This window comes from Heloderma suspectum, chromosome 2, assembly GCF_057233095.1.
Source record: "Heloderma suspectum isolate Gila_16-S chromosome 2, 16-S_ref, whole genome shotgun sequence".
Lineage (NCBI taxonomy): Eukaryota > Metazoa > Chordata > Lepidosauria > Squamata > Helodermatidae > Heloderma > Heloderma suspectum.
Window position 1 is genome coordinate 125,479,981 of NC_139459.1, and position 13,802 is coordinate 125,493,782.

General features: G+C 44.1%; 1 protein-coding gene across 1 annotated transcript; it reads left to right on the plus strand.

Moving 5' to 3' along the window:
• Window positions 1-4,433: 4,433 nt before the first annotated feature.
• LOC146352711 (uncharacterized protein KIAA1958-like) lies at window positions 4,434-13,095 on the plus strand. Its single transcript, XM_084829682.1, has 2 exons — window positions 4,434-4,532; window positions 12,277-13,095. Exons 1-2 carry the CDS (start codon window positions 4,434-4,436, stop codon window positions 13,093-13,095), a joined length of 918 nt encoding a protein of 305 aa, XP_084685808.1.
• The last annotated feature ends 707 nt before the right edge of the window (window positions 13,096-13,802 follow it).

Consider the following 13,802-nt stretch of genomic DNA (forward strand, 5'->3'; position numbering starts at 1 on the left):
CCAGCCATGCCTACCCTTGATGCTGGCCCTGGACTTGAGTATAGAAGGAGTAACAGCTCTTTTTTTCTTTCTGTCTCTCCATCTCTCTCTCTCTCTCTCTCTCTCTCTCTCGCTCTCTCATCTGTTTGTATCACTATTGTGCATATTAGTACTATAATAACAGGTAGTAACATTAATGGGAGCACACTGGGGGAAATACTTTGAAAACACAGGCAGTAAATATGCAAGTTTCTATAGAATTTTTATATGGAACAGGGTCAAAATTACACTTTGGATCAAGTCAGTTTTTGTATTTGATCTGATACAACATTATGTACAACTGCAAATTCTATTATGTTCCTGAGTTATATTCCTTTTGCTGACTATGATGCTTGTTTTCCTGTTCTCAGTCGTATGATCCATCACTGTGAATCTGGACCCCATGCAAATCACTGGCAGTGCTTCAACTATTCTGGCAAAGCACCTTAGTCTGTGATAAGTTCCAATATGTGCTTAGACATAGATTTTTCTTTTACTTTCTATTGCTGGTAAGCAGATAAAGATTGTAAATGTCCCAGACTATAAAACCGTAAATGTCCAAGACTGTAGTCCTGCAATCCACACAAAGCTAAGCATCATGGCTCAGGTACATGCCTGCAAAGGCTGATCACCACTTATTTGCAAAGCTGGACAAGAAAGGCTCAGTCTCTGATGGAGAAGTGGTGTGTGGGAATAAGGCACTGGACTAAGGTGGCCAAAAAAGAGAACACAGATCTGCATAAAATTTGCATATGCTAGTTTATACATATAAGTGCAAATTTAGTTTAGGTACGAATTTAGTAAAAGTTTAAATAGAAATACAATACATCTCACCATAGCGGAGAAGACAGTGTGACTAGGTGACCTGTGTACCTGATGTCTAGTTACTATTAACTGCTGATGGGCAACTTCAAGGCTTCCTTCTTATGGTTCTATATCTTTAAACCTGACATGGATTGGACAGCCCTTCCAATACAGCAGGAGTGGGCAGAAGATAGATCTACCTTCTGCCCACCCCTGAAATAGAGGATGCCTTCAAATACAGGACTGTCCTTTGTAAAGTAGGACACATGGCTACCCCGCACTCAACCCTTCCCTCACACACCACTTTTCTCCTCTAACTCTCATTCCCAGCTGATTTTCCTTCAGCCTACCTTCCAGATAGGTGCTGGTGATAATGGTGGGCCCCAGGGGTGGAAATGAATAGATTTAAGAAGAAAGGAAAATAAATAAGCAAGAGTGGCTATAATTACCAGAGGAAGGCAAACCCAAAGAACTTCACTTCCTGGTTGGTTCCCAAAAGTTAGAAAAATGCTGTGGGCCCAGAATGCCCGCGGGTTCTTCCGCTTTAGTTCCAAATCCATAAATGGGGCAAAAGCCTCAAGCTACTTGGGCACTATGGAAGACTAAATTGTTTTTTAAAAAAAACCTCTAAAAGAATGGCTTTGATAGTTTAGTCTTCATGGCAGCGATGGGGAGACAAAACAGAGGCTTAGCGATTACTAGGGACTCCAGAGCCACCACAATTTGGTTCAAAATAGATTTAGACTGGGAGCCTCGCCATGGGGCTTCTCCTTAGAGATTCCAATAGAATTAAGAAATTGTGCCTTCAGTTTGAGATTTTGGGGGAGCTGCTTTCCAATCCCCTGGAGTCACTTCTTGACCCCCTTTCTTGGGCTCAAAGACAGCAACTCACATGGGGGTTGGGTGGCCTTGCAAGTCAAACTCCATTTCTGTGTGTATGGAACCTGGCACTGGGACTCAATGGGCACTTCACCAGGGATGGTAAAGCTTTCTTTCTGAGTATACTAGGTCAGATCTCTGGCTAAAATGCAGGGAATGTTGGGAGACTCTGGCCTTGAAAAGTGGGGTCAGCATCAGAGCAGAGCAGAGAATTGTGTGAGGAAAAAGTAACAAGGGACAATATTAAAGCCAACTGGATCCTGGATTATTCTCAGAACTGACACACACCATGACGAGGGATGCCCAGGCGCAACCGCTGCCAAAACTCCAAGGCAGTTATAGGGATCCAAGTAAAGGGGACAAAGAGCTTGTTGGCTCAGAGGGTGGACCTCAGAAAGGTCAAAAGAAAGGAAACCATTGCTTGGTTCTGGTGACCAAATAGAAAACTCAGGGAGGTTCCTTGCCAGCCCTGCCAGCTTAGCCAATGCTGAGGGATCATGGGAGTTGTAGGCCAAAACATCCGGAGGGCCACAAGTTGCCCACCCCTGCAAGACATAGCTACCAACTGTGTCTTCCCACCCCCTTTTTACTTGAAAGTAAGTGAAGGAATCCAATCTGGATTGGGACCCTAGCATGGGGAGTAGGGGGCTTTAAACCTTTTCCCCCATGTGGTCCAAATCCAGATTGGGTGCTCTGCACCTGCAATTTACACTGCCCTAAAATGAGCCACTGAAAAGGAATGGATCATTTTTTCACCAACTCAGTTACAGGTGTAGGGGACCTGATTCAGATAGTTATCGCAGGGGGGATGGCAGAAGGGTTAAAGACACCCACCCACCCTAGGGCCACAATCCAGATCCGGTTCCTTGTAGTTACATTTGAGTAAAAACAAGCTTGAGTAATTGGACCTAAATAGAAAGAGCTGGACAGGCCTCCCTTGGTAGGGCATTGTAGAGCCCGGGAGTACGTGGCCTCCTTTGAGGGCCCGGCAACACACTTCAGATGCTGACAGGACAAAAACAGTGGCCTATTCCAAAGATCTTAACACCCAGACAGGCTCATATGTGAAAATACAGTCTTCCAGGTAATTTGGTCTCAAGGCCAGGACAGCTTTGTACGTTATAACTAGAACTTTGCATTGTGCCTGGAGGTAGCCAGTGCAGCTTGTATAATATCGGAGCTACATGCTCCCTATATCTGGGCTAGATCTACACTAGTACATTACACTTTTTATCGGTACTGAAGTGCACTGATGACTGTTGGGCACATTACGCATTCCATATTCCACTTTTCTAGCGTTATTTCCCGCTTTTTATTCTGTATCATCCAAAGTACCACAACAGACGTCATTGTGTGTGCTACAAGGTATAAATGCACCAGAGGAATAGAGTGTCACCATGATGGGATCGTATCGATACGACACAAAGTGTGGATCAGTCCTGGTCAATACCCTGGCTGAAGCATTCTGGTCCACCTGAAGTTTCCAAACACTCTTCCAGAGCAGCCCCATGTGCAGCATGTTACAGTAGTTTAAATGAGGTATAACTAAGGGTCAAACGGCATTTCATGTTAATTGCATAGTGTGTAGCTGAGCCTTATCTTTTTTCTTTTCTTTTTTTTACTTTAGAGTAAGTGAACGCAGCCCCAATTCAGATCAAGACCAGCACCAGCAGGATTAAACCTTCCCTTTCCATCTGTTTGCTTCCTGAAATCCCCACACTCACACCCAACATGGGAATTTTAAAAAGAAAAAGAAGTTTCCATTGGAGTCAATGCATTAAAAGCATTTTAAAAAAATGCTAGAAAGCCTCAGCCAGAACTTTGGCATGTTGTTTCAAATCAATATGCAAACTCCTCACCTCTGCAGTTCCAGGCTGTATGCATGGCTCCTCTTTCTCACTTTTCCTTCCCTTCTCAGACTTGTTCCACTCTGAACCAGTTCCTCATCCAGTCTTCCTCCCTTAGCCCCTCCCCTGCTTCCTCCTCATGGCCCCTGCTCCATCCTTCTTTCCTTGGCCCTTCTAATTGCCCCGTCCATGTCTAGGATCTGAGCGGGTGAGCCAATGGAAACCCTTCTACTTGCATTGCCCCTCTGTGACTTGGGCTGCTCAGCCAGTACTACACAACCCACAGTCCCTTAGTGCATTACTGTATAGATGTTCCATGGGGATGCAAAAATCATGTATAATATTGTGAATAAATAGCCTTCACATTCCTTATCTTAATATAGTTTCCCCCCTCTGGCTGTCATAGGCAAGAGTCTCTCTCATAGCTTTTCTCTGTTAAAAGGTCATGTGTGTTATTGCACCTGTAATATTTATTGTGCTTAATATTTTTTGTCCTGCCACTGAAACAATCTCAATATGAACTGTATTAGAAATACTTTTCCACTGGCTTAACCTTCAATAATAAATGTGTGTTTAATAACTGAAGTGAGATTTCTGTTTTGGCTCATGGGGGCTTCAATCCTGCTTCTTAGAAACCAACAGGAAGAGTGTTTTTTTTTTTTTAATGTATCTGTTTGTTATTGTCAGTAGGATCTGGACGACAGCCTCCATTTCTAAACATGCCTTACATTCTTACTACAACAGCTCTAATTAGACATATTACTGAAGTCAGACAAATTAATTTTATGCTGCATTTCTTCTTGTTTTTCAGCCTATTCAACAAAGCTCAACAAATTCCCCATCTTTAATTTTGATGACGATTTGAAGTATCTTTGTATTAGTGCCATGAGCCCAAACACAACTAAAGCAACTCTGTATGCTCTGAATGTGTGGCGGTACTGGTGCATGATGAAAGGTCTGAAAGATTACATGGATATTACAAAGGTCAGTGGCCTTGGTTCTATTATGGTTTAGTGGAGTGGCTAAGTTAACATTACGGGACAGTAATCATAATGCTCCAGTGTTATACCAACTCCACTGGCTTCCAGTTTGTTTCCGGGCCCAATTTGAAGTGAAGGTCTTAACCTCAAAGGCCCTAGATCAGCCTTCCTTAGCCTGGTGCCATCCAGATGTGTTAGACTACAACTGCCATCATCCCCAGCCAGCATTGCAGCCATGTTGGGGAAGGCTACTCTAGATGATCTGGGATCAGGATATCTTAATGATCACCTCCTTCTATATGGACCTGGATATGTGCTCTGTTCAACATCTGAAGCCCTAGAATTTGTCATCCCACCATCAGAATTACAGCAGGTGCGAATATGAGACAGGACTTTTTTGACTCAGGTGCATAAGCTGTCCTCCCTAGAGAGGCCTGCCTATCTGATACAGGTCAGAATGATGTTGCTTTCCAAATTGATCAACTATAGTTATGGCCATAGCGATATACTTGGGTGCAAAAATGTTGGGTGATCTATAACTGTATTTCTGGCTCACCACCATATTAGGCTAAAGGCTAAAGCTGTGGCTGGCTTGATCTAAGCTGCTGCAACTTTTCTAAGCCACTGATGGGTTGTACCAGCAGTGCCTCAACCATCATTTGGAGAGAGAGAGAAAACTGAAGGTAGATATTGAAAGAAGGAGAAAGAGGTAGAGAAGAAGAGTGAAAGAGAAAGCAAGGAGAGAGAGATAAAATGAGAAAGACAGATAAGAGACTAAAAATGCATAAGATAAAAATGAACCACAGGTTGGAATTAAAGGTGGCTCTTGAGTTTGGAAAGGTTGATAGTCATTATTCTACAGCAGCTTTCTCCAACCTGGTGCCCTACAGAAGTTTTGGACCACAACTCCCATCAGCCCCAGCCAGCATGACAAATGGTAATGAATTATGAGATTTGTAGTCCAAAACTACAAATTTGTAGCCCCTTCATGGATCACTGCCTTGTTGTGGCGAAGGGGCTTGCGTAACTCAGTGAAGCCATAAGCTATGCCGTGCAGGGCCACCCAAGACGGACAGGTCATGGCAGAGAGTTCTGACAAAATGTGGTCCACTGGAGAAGGAAATGGCAACCCACTCCAGTATTCTTGCCAAGAAAACCCCATGGAACGTATCACAAGGCTAAAAGATATGACGCCGGAAGATGAGCCCCTCAGGTCAGAAGGTGTCCAATATACTACTGGGGAAGAGCAGAGGGTATTTCCAAGTAGCGCCAGAAAGAGTGAAGCGGCTGGGCCAAAGCCGAAAGGACACTCAGCTGTGGATGTGTCTGGTGGTGAAAAGAAAATCCGATGCTGTAAAGAACATTATTGTTTAGGAACCTGGAATGTCAGATCAAAGAATCAAGCTAAGCTGGAGGTGGTCAAACATGAGATGGCAAGATTGAACATCGACATCTTGGGAATCAGCGAACTAAAATGGACAGGCATGGGCGAATTTAATTCAGGTGACCATCATATCTACTATTGTGGGCAAGAATCCCTTAGAAGAAATGGAGTAACACTCATAGTCAACAAAAGGGTGGGAAAAGCAGTACTGGGGTACAATCTTAAAAATGATAGAATGATCTCAGTACGAATCCAAGGCAAACCATTCAACATCACAGTAATTCAAGTCTATGCCCCAACCACTGATGCCGAAGAAGCTGAGGTTGATCGGTTCTATGAAGACCTACAACACCTTCTAGAACTAACACCAAAAAAAGATGTCCTCTTCATCATAGGGGATTGGAATGCTAAAGTAGGAAGTCAAGAAATCACCGGGATAACAGGCAGGCATGGCCTTGGTGTACAAAATGAAGCAGGACAAAAGCTAATAGAGTTTTGCCAAGAGAACACGCTGATCATAGCAAACACTCTTTTCCAACAGCACAAGGGACGACTCTACACAAGGACATCACCAGATGGTCAATATCGAAATCAGATTGATTATGTCCTTTGCAGCCAAAGATGGAGAAGCTCCATACAGTCAGTAAAAACAAGACCTGGAGCTGACTGTGGCTCAGATCATGAGCTGCTTCTTGCAAAATTTCGGCTTAAATTGAAGAACGTAGGGAAAACCACTAAACCATTCAGGTATGACCTAAAACATATCCCTGATGAATATACAGTGGAGGTGAGGAATAGATTTCAGGGATTAGACCTGATAGACAGAGTGCCTGAGGAACTATGGACGGAGGTCCGTAACATTGTTCAGGAGGCAGCAACTCAATCCATCCCAAAGAAAAAGAAATGCAAGAAAGCCAAGTGACTGTCTGATGAGGCTTTACAAGTAGCTGAGGAAAGAAGGGAAGCGAAAAGCAAGGGAGATAGGGGAAGATATATCCAACTGAATGCAGAGTTCCAGAGAATAGCAAGGAGAGACAAGAAGGCCTTCTTAAATGAACAATGCAAAGAAATCGAGGAAAACAACAGAATGGGAAAGACTAGAGATCTCTTCAAGAAAACTGGAGACCTCAAGGGAACGTTTTGTGCTAAGACGGGCATGATAAAGGACAAAGAAGGCAGGGACCTAACAGAAGCAGATGAGATTAAGAAGAGGTGGAAAGAATACACAGAAGAACTATACAGGAAAGATCTGAATGTCCCTGATAGCCATGATAGTGCAGTCACTGAACTTGAGCCAGACATCCTCGAGAGTGAAGTCAAGTGGGCCTTAGGAAGCATTAGTAACAACAAAGCTAGCGGAGTTGACAGTATTCCAGCTGAGCTATTTAAAATCCTAAAAGATGATGCTGTTAAAGTGCTGCATTCAATATGCCAACAAATTTGGAACACTCAACAGTGGCCACAAGACTGGAAAAGGTCAATTTACATTCCAATTCCAAAGAAGGGCAACGTCAAAGAGTGTTCAAACTACCGCACCATTGTGCTCATTTCACATGCCAGCAAGGTGATGCTCAAAATCATACAAGCTAGGCTTCAGCAGTATGCGAACCGAGAACTACCGGAAGTACAAGCGGGGTTTCGAAGAGGCAGAGATCAAATCGCCAACATTCGCTGGATCATGGAAAAAGCAAGAGAATTCCAGAAATGTCTGTTTCTGCTTCATTGACTACGCTAACGCCTTTGATTGTGTGGATCACAACAAACTGTGGCAAATTCTGAAAGAGATGGGAGTACCAGACCACCTTACCTGTCTCCTGAGAAACCTGTATGAGGGTAAAGAAGCAACAGTAAGTACCAGAGATGGAACAACTGAGTGGTTCAAAATTGGGAAAGGAGTACGACAAGGCTGCATATTGTCACCCTGCTTATTTAACTTATATGCAGAGTACATCATGAGAAATGCTGGGTTGGATGAATCAGAGGTCGGAATTAAGATTGCTGGGAGAATTATCAACAACCTCCGATATGCAATACGATACCACCCTAATGGCAGAAAGCAAAGAGGATCTAAAGAGCCTCTTGTTGAGGGTGAAAGAGGAGAGTGCATAAGCTGGTTTGAAACTCAACATTAAAAAAACGAAGATCATGGCATCTGGCCCCATCACTTCCTGGCATATAGAAGAGGAAGAAATGGAAGCAGTGACAGATTTTACTTTCTTGGGCTCCAAGATCACCGCAGACGGTGACTGTAGCCATGAAATTAAAAGACACTTGCTCCTTGGGAGGAAAGCTATGGCAAACCTAGACAGCATAGTAAGAAGCAGAGACATCACTTTGCCGACAAAGGTCCATCTAATCAAAGCTATGGTTTTCCCAGTAGTAACGTATGGCTGTGAGAGCTGGACTATAAGGAAGGCTGAGCGCCGAAGAATTGATGCTTTCGAACTGTGGTGCTGGAGAAGACTCTTACAAGTCCCCTGGACTGGAAGGCGGTCAAATCAGTCCATCCTAAAGGAAATCAACCCTGAGTGCTCATTGGAAGGACAGATACTGAAGCTGAAGCTCAAATATTTTGGCCACCTAATGCGAAGAGAAAACTCTCTGGAAAAGACCCTGATGCCAGGAAAGACTGAAGGCAAAAGGAGAAGGGGACGGCAGAGGATAAGATGGCTAGATAGCATCACCAATGCAATGAATATGAACTTGAGCACACTCCGGGAGAGAGCGCAGGACAGGAAGGCCTGGCGTGCTATGGTCCATGGGGTCACGAAGAGTCGGACATGACTGAACGACTGAACAACAACAAGTCCAAAACATCTGGAGGACACCAGGTTGCGGAAGGCTATCCTGTAAACACGTCACGAGGCAAATAATAGTTGCTTCTTCGTAGCATGATGGAATACAGGGATATTTGTTGGGTGAGGTCTGTTTTTGCTTAAAACAGCAGTGCGTACTGTGTTTCTTAGGAATGTCAAGTGAATCTCAAGTCTGCTAAATAATATTAGATGACAAAACAGTGACTTTTGGGACAGTCACAGTTTACATTTGGGAAACTATCTACGCATGAGTGTGGCTGTAATTTTAACGTTTCTCATCTCTCTGTAGAAATGAGAACTCTGGAAGGTACCATCAGTCTGCAGGGCCACCAGCAGGAGCATAAGACTATCTATGGCTACTTTTCATGATGGCTGTGGTCTGGTTCAGACATAACAACAACCCATGGGTTTACGGGGTCATGTGTGAGCGAGCAAGTACGCTGCATCCTGACCGCTCACTGCTTCCATTCTGTTTCTGGATTACAAAACAACACAGGAATGTGCCTTTCCTGGACTGCACTATGTGACATGCAAATCCAGAGCCCTGGGTTATTAAGGGAGGAACAACACAGAGTTTTATCCCCAGTTTTGTGTTGTTTACCAAAGCGGAAGCAGCAAGGGGTTGGAAGGCAGCGCGTGTACTCACTCCCACTCAATCCCAACTATGTTACCTCCAATATCAGAGGCAGTATGACTGTCAGTACTGGTTGCTTGGGAGCACAAGCAAGACGGTGCCATTATGCTCGTGTCCTGCCTGAGGGCTTCCCATATGTATCTGGGTGGCTACTGTGGGAACAGAATGCTGGACTAGATAAGCTTTTGGTGTGATCTAGCATGGCTCTTCTAATGTTCTTTGTGTCGGGGGGGGGGGGCTCCCCTCAAGATAGTTAGGCCTCTTCACTGAATGTTCAGCTTTCATTGTGTGTGTATCTATGGACGGTGGGGACAGCACCAAGAAGTCCCTACCCCTTTTACTGATAGAATTCTAAGGGGAAATGTGCAGGTATTATTATATTATATAAATATATATTATAAATATAATATTTATATATCATTCATGTGCAGATAACATTTCTATCCCCTTGCTAAGTAAGAAGGAAACCTGCTCCTGATTTCCAGTGTTCTGGGCCAGTGAATAAATACATATGCACTGGGAGAACTGACCAGGGCCCAATCTACGTGGAGATTTTATTGTGGTGTTACTGCGCCTCAGACAGAGGCATGACACATGACATTAAACTCAATCTGTATCAGTCCTGGGTTTTCTTGCCGTAAAAATCGCATTTTTCCAAGGTCCTTTTGTGATGGATTTTCATTTTATTGCAACTTCTCTGCATTTGGGGACTCAGTTTGTCCTAAACTTGCGGTACTACTCTGATGGGCAGAGGAGTGGCTTGAGCGCCAGCTGTGAGGAGAAATGGGAAGTTGTGCCTGTGAAGGGTACCCCTCACAGGAATGGGTTAACTCCCCTCATGGAGCTTCACACTCTGCTGACCAAGATGGTGTGTGTGTGTGTGTGAATAGTGCTTGCTAATGCATACCTGCGGAGGTGTGAATCTGTGAATAAAACACACACATTTCTGTTGGCTTCTCTCTGCCTCTCTCTGTGCCCTGCCCAGTGAACTGAAGAGTGGATGCAATGCTGCTTCCCCTGCCCACCCGTCCAGCCTTTGAAAAAAAAATAAAGTTAGGAATGTCTTTTCAAGCACTCCCAATTCTCTCATTTGTCCTTTTTATTTCTTTGCCTCAAGGAACAACTAGCTGAAAACATGCTGGTATGTCTGCTCAGAAGTAAATCACATTTTCTTCAGTGAGGCTTACTCCTGAGAAAGTCATCACGTTGCTTTTGGGATGAGGTGTTTTTGTTTTTAATAATCTGTACTCCTTCGCATAAGTTTAATGGATGTATTAAAAAAAGGGCAGGAAACTTGTTGGTCCTGAGTCTCCGCCTACATTAATGCAGTTTAAGATATGTTTGCCTCACAAAAGCGAGCTTTATATCAAGCCTACACCACATTAATTGTCTATGTGTGCCATAAGAGGAGTAGTTGTGAATTCAAGAAAATGCATTTTTAAACTGCATCAGTGTCATAAGACACCTCCATGTAGGCCTAGCATTAGGCACTTATTTTGCATTATATAAATGAAGTTTTATTCTATTAATATTTAACAACTTTAACACATTAGGCTACCTGCAATCAGAATCTACAGATTCTTCCCACTCTCAGTCTGTCCTAAGGCCCCCTTATCACAACATTTCTGGCTTCGGGCCAGAGTCTCCATGTAGCTTAATAAAGTCTGATGTGCAGATGTGAAATAAGATAGCTGGAATTAATCTTGCGATGAGACGATGCAAAGAAAAGGTTCCTTGCAACTTTTCTCAGCTCTCAGCATCAAAGGCAATATTATTCATGCCTTCCTCCTGTTTTTGCCAGCATCTCATTATAACCAGCTTAAAGCTTTCCTTTTAATTATGAGTTTTATAGAGGCTGTAAGGAGATCTGAGTGGAAAGGCAGGATGGGAAGTTTCCACTACTCAGGTGCAACAGGGAAAATGTAAAGCCTATGCAGTTGTTGTTTTAATAGCTGAAAGAATTCAAAGCACATAGATCTCAAGGCCAAACTAGTCTTGACTTTAAATGAGTCTCTGCATTTAATGTGCAGGTTTTTAAAAATACAAAAAAATAGCATGGGTTTGTGTGTGTGTGTGTGTGTGATAATTATTAGGTCACAGCAGGTGTGAAGCGGGAATTTAATCCTTTCCTCTCCTGCAACAGTCCTGAGGAAAATCTCTCCCTGAAACTGGGGTTTGCATTGGAGGGAAGGCCCCCTAGGGTAGCCACTTACATAGCCAAAAGAGAGGAAATGCATCACCAAAAAAGAGGACAGCAACATGCATAATATTTGCACTTGCAAATTTATATGTATAGGTGCAAATTTAGAACCCCCACTATAATTTACATAGAAATACAATATATCTCACCATAGGAAGAAGACAAAAGTCTGCAGTCCAGGTGCTACCTGTGGACGGACAACTTCAGGGCCCCTGCTGCACTTCCTTCCTAAGGTTCCTTGACTTAAACCAGACATGGACTGGACACCTCTTCAAATGAAGGACGCCTTCAAATAGAGAACTGCCCCCTGCCAGCTCTCTAACATAGAAGACTGTCCTCTGTAAAGTAGGGCACCTGGCCACTCTAAATCCCCCAGTGGTGCCGGGATGGTGGTGGAAAGGTTTAAATCACAACCTGGCTCATGTGGAGAGCCTCCGTGGATAAAGGGGGCTCTTCTCTTCAGACAGTCACCATGTATGAGTAGAGGGCAACAAATGCATTGAGCGAGGGGGCGCGGATTTAGTGCACTCTGTCTCCTTGTGTCTTTGGTATACCCACTTAGGAATGCCTGAATAAGGCTTATATCTCTGAAGGTTTCAGTTCAGTTTAGTTCAGGTGTCCTTCTAGTAAAACAAAAGAAGAGAAAAGTTTTGGGGGTGGGGAGAACTACCCTGTGAGAATTAATACAAAAGGTTTTCATTTCTTGTGACCCAGATTCCAGCTGTGAAGCTGAATGAACTCCTTGAGGACTTCTACATCACTGTGAAGAAAACAGATGGCTCTGATTTTCTGGCCACGTCTCTTCATGCCATCCGTCGGGGGTTAGACCGGATTCTGAAGAATGCTGGAATCGGTTTTTCTATCACTAGTGGAAGCTTCAGTTCTTCTACCAAGAAGCTCAAGGAGAAGCTGAGGGTGCTCAGCAAAGCTGGGATGTCAGGCGCTCGTTCTCGGAACATTGTCTATTTTTCCCTTTCTGATGAAGAAGAGATGTGGAGCATTGGATGCTTGGGTGATGGAAGTCCAGTAGCCTTATTGTCCACTGTGGTAAAATATAACAGCCAGTACCTGAACATGAGGACATTACAGGAGCATGCTGATTTAATGTACGGCGACATTGAGCTGCTGAAGGACTCGCAGAATCGGCCATTTTTTGCCAGAACAGACAATGTGAAACGAGAGAAAAGGATGGGCCTAAACAGAGTGTGCTATGGCCAGATATATCACGAGCACTCTAAAGGACACAAGCTATGCCCCTATTGCCTCCTCTACAAGTACATGTACATCCACCGGCCTCCTTCACAAATGGAAGCAAAGTCCCCTTTCTATCTGACTGCTCGGAAGGAGACTGTTGCTATGGGCAATATTTGGTATGAAGAGCAGAGGATGGGGCTGCGATCTTTGCGGGGGGTTGTTCCCAAGCTTGCTAAAAAGGTCAAGCTTGACCACTGCGAAAACTTTACCTTTGTCTCATTCACTCAGGCCTCCCGGAAGTTTGACCCTCTTAACTCCTATCACGAAGGGCCAAACTAGATGTCACTTGAATTGTGTGGATGCAGTTAAGGTCATTTTAAAAAAATGTAAATACCTACTCTGCAGGGGGTACCTGAGCATCATGAGTACTGTAGGAGGTGGGGTAGGAGAGTTTAACCCTTCCCTCAGTCATGATCCCAATGAAAATGTTCCCTCCGAAGCAGCTTTTTGCATCTTAAGGGAAGCCTCCATTGGTACCAATAGAGGTTACCTCCCTGATTTTCAATGGGAAAGGGTTAAACTGGGGGTGTTCAACCTCTTTCAGCCTGAGAGTTGAATTCCATTTCAGAGAAGGACTCGGCCGCATTCCAGTGGTGGGCGGGGCTGTAGGCGAAATAAAGCAGGACCAAAATGCCCCAAATACCAGCATATTTTAGCTGAAAGGTCTTAGTGCTAGTAACTAAGACTTAAGAGAGGCATTTCAACCTTTTAGAATGGGCAAAAAACCGCACAAAAGCCATGAAACCAGCAAACAGTCAGTGGTCCAGGTAAAGGGGGTGGGACCAAGGAAAGAGGGCGTGGACATCTGAGGAAACCCAGAGGGCCAGATTGGGACCCCAGGGAGACCAGATTTGGCCCACGGGCCTAAAGTTCTGTACCCCTGGATAAAAGTCTCCCTTCCAACCCACTCATGCTGCTCGGCCTTCCCCACAGCACCTATTGACAATTTAAAAGATGTGGCATGTTAACTGCATTCACCAAATTAA